We start from the raw sequence: 9341 nt of genomic DNA on the forward strand, positions 1-9341 counted from the left end.
TTAAAATCCTTCTATTAGCTCATAAAGCTCTCAGTGGTTTGTATAGTACACATCTGACTTCCTCCAGTAAACTTCTAAATAGCTCAGTGTCTATTACTCAGTCGTTCTTCTCAGATTTTCAGTTGCAGATCTTTTAACTGTCTCCAGAGATAAATCTAAGTGTGCTGAGGGTGCTTACACGTATGGTCGTGTTCTCTGGATTAAGCTGTCTACAGACCTAAATTTAATCTAATCTGTGTTCAAAAACTTTTTGTTCTCACAGGCTTACAGTTAATAACTGTGTGCATGGATGTGCACTTTACTTCATTTTGTTTTCATCATAAACTTGCATAGGTGTTTTTATCTTCTGTGTAAAGCATATTGAGTTAAAGCAGGCCTATGATGAAATGTGCTATATAATTAAACCAGACATTGACTTTTGGTACTCAGAGTAAAGCTTTTTAGTTTTGTTAATTTAACAAAGTAGAAAATTTAAAGACGCAATTCTCTTTCATGAAATACTAAATAAATACACAACAATTTATTTTGGAGTTTCAAAGAAGTCCAAGCAAACTACAACAAAATATAACTAATAATGTGTTATCGTTCCAAGCAGATGTGCAAACCACTACACTACGGAGCCAGCGTCAGTAATAATGTGTATGTAGTGCAATTTTAAGCAACTTAAATTAAGTAGGGCCAAGCAACAACGTTAATCTGGGGTCCTCCTGGTATGTTTAGATAATGTTAAGTGTTTTATATTTACACATATATGCACAGAGTATAGAGTTATAGATATGTTTATGCGTCTTTCTAGCCTTCGGGGTCTCAATAAAAGATGGATTCATAGAGTTTATTATACTTTTTTAATTAACAGGAATACTCGTTAAACGGTTTACATTGTTTTATCAGAGGGTGTCGCTGTGGATCTCCTGACTGCACATGTAAACACCAGCTGTTTCACGCAGCTAGCTGCTCCGGCTTCATGCTGTCAAACAGGTTGCTTAGCCTGGTTAGCCATGCACACACTTTTGGGGTAGATTATTGTCTGTACACTCGTAAGATGGAGCTTGGCGACTTGTATGAGCTTATATGAAGATACGAAGATGTGACTTCAACTAGAGTGATGGACAAGGTATTTTATGAAAATGAATGCCACATTTGTTCTTTTCTTTTGCTAGCTAGTTAGCTAGAAAGCTAACGAATGTTAGTTTTTGCAGCTGAGCGTGAGCTAACTCTTAGCAAACTTTAACTGTTAGTTACACGAGTGAGATACTGCTAAGACAATGTGTGGTTTGAACACAATAATGAGCTAATAGTTCAGTTATACTGTAAGACATTTTCAACCCGGCGGTTACTATTGTGCAACATAAGCTGGATGTTCTGTAATCAAGTGGAGATGGATGCGTTTCGTTTTTAGTGCATTGTGAGTCCAAAACATCGATATAGCGGTTAGTCTTAAGCTAAATTTCTTTATGCAGATTCTACTCGAATTTGGAATTAATGGCGTGATTATCAAAGGTCAAACACCAACACGCTGTTTGGTGGCAGAAGAAAAAACTGTCATGTGCTTTGCTTTCCAGGACTTTGACCATAGACACCAGAGGGGGTCGAGGAAACCGCCTGCAGAGCCCCACACATCAGCATCAGCGCAACCTCTGATTCTACCAAACCCTTATACCTCCGATCAGTTTTCAAGAGGGTAGGAAGTTATCATTTTCAGGGGTATTTAATCATTTGGCTTTTCATCAGGTGCTCATGTTGTTACAATTTGTTAAGAAGCCAGTCAGGTCTGAGCCCAAAACCAGCAGGCAGAGGAGGAGATGCACCGAGGAGTCATGGCTACAGCAGCAGCCGCCCTGTTAGAGAGGCCAGTGATAACTTCCTACAGAGCAATAGGACCAAACAGGATCCCCAAGCTAAGGTTGGCTTTATTTTTATTTACAGAAACCTACATGTAAACAAACTTTATTCATGAAGTAAATTGTTATTTTCTAATCTTCACAGATGCCTCAAAACAAAAAGGACTCTCAAGGAAAATTCATGGGCAAAACCTCAGTGGACATGCAGAAAAAAGGTAAGTGGCGTACATGGTATTAACTTTTTTTGGGAATAATTTCTTGGTTCAGATGCTAGTTTTTGTATTGAATGTACAAACAAAATATTTTTAACATTGGAAATCATTTTGTGGTCAAGTGATTCCCAAATATCCCATGGGATTTGGTATCAAGCTTGCACGTATTACTGCCATATACAGGAGGGCAAAGCGACACGAATGATCGGCTAACTTGTGAGTTGCCCACACATTAAAGGCTTGGCTATTGCTTTAGTGCCTTGGGCATGTTTGTGCACCAACCTTGTTGCTTTCTCATGTTACTCAAACTCCAAGTAACAACCTATGCTGATGACCCAGCAGATATTATTGTGAAAGCTGCCTGTCTTACAGCTTCACGTGGATTTGGAATGTCTGTGGCCTTTAGCCCAAGTGCATAAACCTCTGGCAGCAGTTTGGCAATGTTAATATGGTGCCAAGAAAGCTAAAGGGGCACAGAGAGATTCTGAAAGAAACTTGGCCTACTTTAAAGGAGCTCTACAGCTGAAGCTGCAAGACCATTTAATGGTTTTTGTGTAACGGTATCTTGCAAGATCTAGATGCTGCAGATAAACTGTAACTGTCTGAAATGCAATTAAAGAATGAACTGACAACATTCAGTTGAGATGATGTAGAGCAAAGGTGTCAATACAGTGAGAATTGCAGTAATTCTTGATGAGATTCTTTAGCATATTATTGTCTTATAGATTTTGTTTGTTTGTTCAGTTTTGATGAACAGAATTGTAGTATGTTGGGCACAAAATGTTTAAAACCCGCTGCTTTATGTAAATATTTCTCCTTTAATATTTCATAATTCATTCCCAGGTTTTAAAGGTACAAGATCTGCCCCAACTTCTGCAGGGAAGCCAAAACCAGCACAGACAAATTCTGTCCCATTTGAAGTGAAGATGGCTGATTTTCCGGAATTGGGTGGTGTTTCAGTGGCCAAAGCAGCTCCTACTGTTCGGAAAGAGTGCTGGGATCCTCCATTCACAAGCTCCCAAACTCCAAAATTGGCATCTTCTTGGATGGTCAGCTCATGGGAATATCAAATGTTAAGCTATGTGACAGCTCTTGCACATTACAGAAAGCTATACTCATGATGTTGGTGCTGCTGTAATTTTTTGTTGCATAGTCTGGCAGCAGAGGATCTCCAACCCTACCTGGTCCCCAGGTGTGTGCCACTAATGCCAAGCCAGAAAGCCAAGTTATCCAAGCAGGTAGGCTCAGATTTACTCTAGTCTGTCTTTCAGCAATTTTAAGGCAGTTTTAAAAATATTTCACACGTTGATTATCTTTATTTGGTGTGTGTGCACAGTCCAACCGGTGGTGACGTCCTGGGCTAACATTGCCTCTCAGCCTCCGAAGAAACTTGATCCCAATGACAAGACAATCAGCTGTAACAGTATGCAGGTATGATGCATGTTTTAGATTCTCAACAGTTATACCAGATTCCTAGGCAATTGGCAAATCTTAACAATCTGTAAGTGAATTAATTATTTTCATGAGGTAAACCTACCATTTATTTTCTGGCTCTTATCTGGGCCCATGTTTTGATTTCAGCTGGAAACACAAGTCCCTTCGGGGATAGCATTCGGAAGGGCATCATGTTTTGCCAAATCGACACAGGATGCTCCTACGTCCCTTGTGACAAGAGAGCAGCCGAAATTAACTTCTTTAAATAAATTTTGAGTAAATATAAAAAAAAAGATTTAATTGGACACTTAAAAGTTAATTTGTGAGTATTATAGGTGTGAACACTTTATTTATTTTTTTTTCATTATTCTACAAGAAAGGCGAAACAGCCTTCTCACTACCCCTGCTCTGCGTTACACTTTATATACTTACAAGATGGAAAGAAATCTGTAAGGCTGTTACTAAATATTACTAGATATATCTGAGTATTTGTGAGTTGTGTATGTATTCGTTTTGTTGTATTGGGACAATCGTGGCTCAAGAGTTGGGAGTTCGCCTTGTAATCGGTTGCCAGTTCGAGCCCCGGCTTGGACAGTCTCGGTCGTTGTGTCCTTGGCGAGACACTTCACCCGTTGCCTACTGGTGGTGGTCAGAGGGCCCGGTGGCGCCAGTGTCTGGCAGCCTCGCCTCTGTCAGTGCGCCCCAGGGTGGCTGTGGCTACAATGTAGCTTGCCATCACCAGTGTGTGAATGTGTGCGTGAAGGGGTGGATGACTGGATATGTAAAGCGCTTTGGGGTCCTTAGGGACTAGTAAAGCGCTATACAAATACAGGCCATTTACCATTTGTTGTCATGTTTTGTTTTGTTTTTAAATAGCTCACTCTTGGCTCTTGATGTCTCTCGCACAGCAGTAACCATCACACTTAATTTCACTTATGCACCATCCATTTAGTAGCTTTTGGTGTTTTTTGTAATTAACCTTTTTATTAGGTTTTCTTAAATGTAGGTAGATTTTTCACGCTAATTAAAAATATGTGGACAGTATTACTCTGCAACAGAGCTCCCACTGCTCTCCCGTTACACTCTGTATCCACACAGAGGCTGAGCACCATCACAGAAAAAGCAAGAAGCAACAAATGTTCTCTCGAAGCTTGCATTTTATTCATAAATGTAAATGAAATTACAGCATGCCAACTTGCAATAGTTATAAAATCTGACACAGCACACCTGCTGAAGTCCAAGGTAATTACAGTTTTTTAATACCATATCAGCTTGTACACCTGACATGCGTCACAGTCAAAGTAGAGATTATTATGCCTCGTTTCACTTTCCACATTTAGCAGCTCCATTTGCAGGTTTGCAATTTGTACCTCTTTTGCAATTAGCACAGAGGGACTCGTGTTCTAGCTCTGAATAAGGCACACCTCCCTCCATTATGTTCAGGAAGCAGCAGCACCCTGACATAGTTTGTGCACTGTGTGAGACACATATCGCTTATAACCGTCTAAGTCATTCTAGCACAGGCAGATATAGTTGCATATAGTATGCATATGATTATGTTGTCTAACCGCCCTCCAAAAGTCTTTTTCAACTTTGTTTGAACTTTCATTGTGGATTATCAGAAATCTATTGATCTAACAACAACAAACAATGCCATTCACAACAGCCATGGAAATCTCTAACATTATCTTTAGAGTGCAGTACTTAAAATTGTGTTCAAACTATGGCAACACTGGAGAGTTTCTGTGAAGAGCTGTTCTTTATTTACAAAGACATTGTAAACCAAACCAAAATAAGCAAGGCAACAGAGTAATGAGGCCAAAGAGACATTATTTGTGAACATCAAGCAAACATGTAATTATAGACACACAGACTATATATCGTGGTGTTTACATCCTTGATATAACAGAATTTATCAAATGGGTTGCTCAACATAACAAAAAGCTAAACTTTCACAGTAAGCCTTTATATTTTCATGGGGTGTTTGAGCTTTGTCATTTTTATATCTTATCAGATTGAGAGCATGGCTGCACAGGAGGAAGAGATAGCTCCAGGGAGGAAAAAGCGAAAGAAAAAAAAGAAGCCGAAAAGTAGCAGTGAGGGTGCAGGAGGTGACTCGTCAGAGCCGGTGATTTCTCAAGAGCCTCCAAAATTTGAGGTGAAGAAAATCTGAGTTGTGAATTTTTGTTCAACTCGTTCTGTTCCTAGGAGAAGGATTACTTCTGTTGTATGGTTTTCTTTGAAGGATGAAGAGGAGTTCCCAGACTTGACTCTTGCTTTGTCGAAGACTGAAAGGTTAATAACCAGCAGCAATACAAAACTATGCAATGAGGTACTCATCATTTCATCATATATATATTTAATATTAGTCTAAAATTACATTTTATAGTGTTTTTTTATGATAGTGATTTTTACATTCTTTTTAAGGAAAACCAAAGAGAAGGAAGTCAGCATCAATCTGCTGACCAGAACCAGGGAAAATCACCTGCAGCAAAGACACAACCCACTGAAACGGGAAAAAAAGGACAGGTTTGTGTCTTGTGTACATTAAAGTTAACCTTTAGAATTGGAAACAGGTTTGATTTTAATGTGCAGTTCTGTTCTTGTTTACCTGATTTCTAGAAAAGCGAGAAAGCCTCTGGGAAAAAGAGCAAGGTTCCTATGCAACTGGACATCGGAAACATGCTGGCCACCCTGGAAAAGAAGCAGCAGTCTCAGAAAGCCAAGCAGGACGCTAAGCCAGTTATTCTCACAGGTTGGCTTGATAGATATCACTTTATACTTTGTTTTGAAGAATAATGCTAATTTAAGTAGTTTCCTAACCCCGATCTTGGAGTGCATGCTATCATAACCTGATGAAAAATAAGTATTCCTGTATGTGTAGTTGGTGGAGGACTACCTGTTGTTCAGAAGCAAACATCTGCCCAGAAGAAGCCTCTGTGGCAGCAGGATAAAATTGCACACAATCCCCTCGATTCAACTAGTCCTTTGGTAAAGAAAGGCAAGCAAAGAGAGGTGCCCAAAGCAAAGAAACCAACTCCTCTGAAGAAGGCAAAGTTCATTTATTTACTATGCAATAAAGACAAATATAATCAATTTTATGAGAATTCATTTCAGCTGTGTAGCTCTGTTTATAGACTTGAACTCATGTTTTGGTTCCTCAGGTCATTTTGAAGGAGAGAGAGGAGAGGAAGCAGAGGCGTTTACTGGAGGAGAGAGGACTGCTGCCTGAAAGCGAGTATAAACTTGCGAGTAACTGTACAGAAAAAGAGCAGTGTGATGCAAACGCCACAGGTCAGAGCATGCAGTGAAATTATTGCTGCCAGTATGCTTTGTTCTGAGCTGTTGGAAACGAATGATTGCAGCTAATATTTTTAATTTTGTGCTTTTCAAACCATAGATGAGGTTGGCTCTCCTGCAGAGGGATTTGATGAATTAAATGACACATGTCAGATCGTGGGAGAAGCTGAAGAGACGGACAAAAATGAGACCATACAGCAACAAATCCCCTCACCTCAGTCATACCCAGCACCTAAAATCCACAGCAGAAAATTCAGAGAGTAAGACTGCCAAAGCTGCACGCTTCACTGCATGACCAGTCACAAGTTGATGTTGATTGCTTGCACCCTGAGTATATCGCGTTTCCATTTTCATTTGCATTTCAGTTATTGCAGCCAGATGCTGAGCAAAGATGTGGATGAGTGCGTGATGTTGCTGCTAAAGGAGCTGGTTCGGTTCCAGGACCGCCTGTACCAGAAGGACCCCATGAAGGCCCGCATGAAGAGGCGGCTCGTGATGGGCCTTAGGGAGGTCCACAAGCACCTCAAACTCAGGAAGATCAAGTGTGTCATTATCTCACCTAACTGTGAACGCATCCAGTCCAAAGGTACTATAAGACCTGATAGTTGGCTTTCAGTTTGGAAACTAGGAATTCTGAACGTTTTCTTTAAATTTGGGCCAGTCCAACTTTCATGTTCTTTGTGTTGTTACTTTAAAATTCAAGTCTAGGCTATGATCAGCAGGAGTTATATGTATGCATCCCAATTCTTTATGGTCACTTAATAATTTTTAAACATGTCCATTACAGTTTCAGAACTTCATTATCTCCTTTTTTTCTAGTTTTATGCTATTGCTTTTAAAAAGCACACTATTCCCTGTTGGCATTTCAGAAATGTTTTTTGGTCTTAAAAATCACAAATTAGAGAGAAGACAAAATGGAGAGAATACAATTTGTTGTTTTCTGATTTATCAAGCAACATGGAAAAGCGAGAATTGTCATATAGTCTTTCATAAATGTGATCCTGGGAGAGCTGTGACGTACAAGGAATGCTTACAATTGCATGAAAAGGGCAAAAATATCACCTTTCACAGGCGGCCTGGATGAGGCTCTCCACACAATCATTGATACATGTCGTGAGCAGGGTGTGCCGTTCATATTTGCACTCTCTAGAAAAGCTTTGGGACGCTGTGTCAACAAGGCCGTGCCTGTCACCCTGGTCGGCATCTTCAACTATGATGGTGCACAGGTCAGGGTTATTGTTATGCAAATGTACGCACAATTATTGTTTTAAGATGACATTAATAGGTAATTTCAAATGAGCTGAAAACTTTCGTACCTACAGGATTATTATCACAAGATGATCGAGCTGTCTTCTGAGGCCAGGACAGCCTATGAAGGGATGGTGTCAAGCCTGGAGCAGAGAGACCAGGAAGAGGCAGAGCTTGAAACAAACACTGAGGAACCTGTGCCTGACCCGGATGTAACGGAGCCAGGGGAACCACAATACAGTAAGTAACTGTAACATTGGATAGCGATGATATTGCTCTGTCTAGTAAAAAACAAAGTGTCTCTAACAGTAATCGTGAAACAGTAAAAAATAATTACATATTGTCTCCCTTTCTCAGTAAAAATCTGGAAGAAAATGTTGGAGGAGGAGTATAACCACACATTAATGGACTTTGAGGTGGAGCTGCGGTCCATGCACTTGGACAATGAATGTACTGAAAACACTGATGATGAAGAGAGCTAACAGTTGTGAAGCCTTTTGTGCCTGAAAAATGGATCCCCTTATTTCTCATCGTACTGGCAGAAAAAGAGCCTTCCAAGGCTACAGTGCTGCAGGTGTTTCTCAAACTGCGGCTCGCAGCTTTCCAGGACTTTGTCAGTATCATGTTAGTGCTTATTCCAGTTATTTATGATTTCTTCTTAGTAGGGCTGAACTTGAAGAGATCCCACAATCTGAATGATCAGCAGCTTCATGACAGTGTGTGTAGGTTGTTAAGGGGATGTATGATGATTTAACACTGCATTTTTTTTCTTTATAATAAACTTCAGTTCAAACGATTTTGACATTTTAGTGTCATTTTACATAAAGAAATGACATTTTGACATAGTGACATTCCTTGACTCCAGTAAAATTTGAAGGTTTTGAATAAAGAGTTGTGTATCATCCTTTGTAAACATGTGGAGTAAGTTCAAGATTGCATATTAAAGGAATTAATGGTTTAAATTTACCTTTTATTTTGCCATGACACTGAAGTTACACATTAATTTAAGAACAATGATAAACCAATGTTTATGTTCTTCAATGTTCTCATTCATGTTATATAACATATGCTGCATACCAGTCTCTATAGCATACTGTCTGTACACAAGAAATCAACATAAAGCAGTGTATATTAGAATATATATATATACACAATAAACATAATACCTGTGATTTGTTTAGAGTGCATATGACACAGTCAATGATTTTTTTTTTTTAAAAATACAGACTTTTGTGACTTTCACACTGCTTAGAATTGGTATTTAGCATATGTAGCACAACCCTCAGTAGGGTTTAAATAAATTTGA

At 39.4% G+C, this 9341-nt stretch overlaps 1 protein-coding gene across 3 annotated transcripts; it reads left to right on the forward strand.

Moving 5' to 3' along the window:
- The first annotated feature begins 934 nt into the window (after nucleotides 1-934).
- LOC308403715 (selenocysteine insertion sequence-binding protein 2-like) lies at nucleotides 935-9247 on the forward strand. 3 transcript variants are annotated; one of them, XM_080893389.1, is made up of 18 exons: nucleotides 935-1114; nucleotides 1563-1681; nucleotides 1759-1903; nucleotides 1987-2056; nucleotides 2897-3102; nucleotides 3207-3291; nucleotides 3390-3484; nucleotides 5502-5645; nucleotides 5733-5819; nucleotides 5915-6016; nucleotides 6110-6242; nucleotides 6372-6538; nucleotides 6652-6781; nucleotides 6888-7047; nucleotides 7153-7373; nucleotides 7859-8013; nucleotides 8110-8275; nucleotides 8393-9247. In XM_080893389.1, the coding sequence occupies exons 1-18, from the start codon at nucleotides 1106-1108 to the stop codon at nucleotides 8515-8517; spliced, it is 2319 nt and encodes a 772-aa protein (XP_080749515.1). In that variant the 5' UTR covers nucleotides 935-1105; the 3' UTR covers nucleotides 8518-9247. The 3 variants fall into 3 exon arrangements, with proteins under 3 accessions (XP_080749515.1, XP_080749516.1, XP_080749517.1); XM_080893390.1 differs by having other exon boundaries at nucleotides 1762-1903; XM_080893391.1 differs by lacking the exon at nucleotides 8393-9247 and having other exon boundaries at nucleotides 7938-8013; nucleotides 8110-8264.
- The last annotated feature ends 94 nt before the right edge of the window (nucleotides 9248-9341 follow it).

The sequence above is a fragment of the Rhamphochromis sp. 'chilingali' genome, assembly GCF_963969265.1.
Source record: "Rhamphochromis sp. 'chilingali' genome assembly, chromosome: 10".
NCBI lineage: Eukaryota > Metazoa > Chordata > Actinopteri > Cichliformes > Cichlidae > Rhamphochromis > Rhamphochromis sp. 'chilingali'.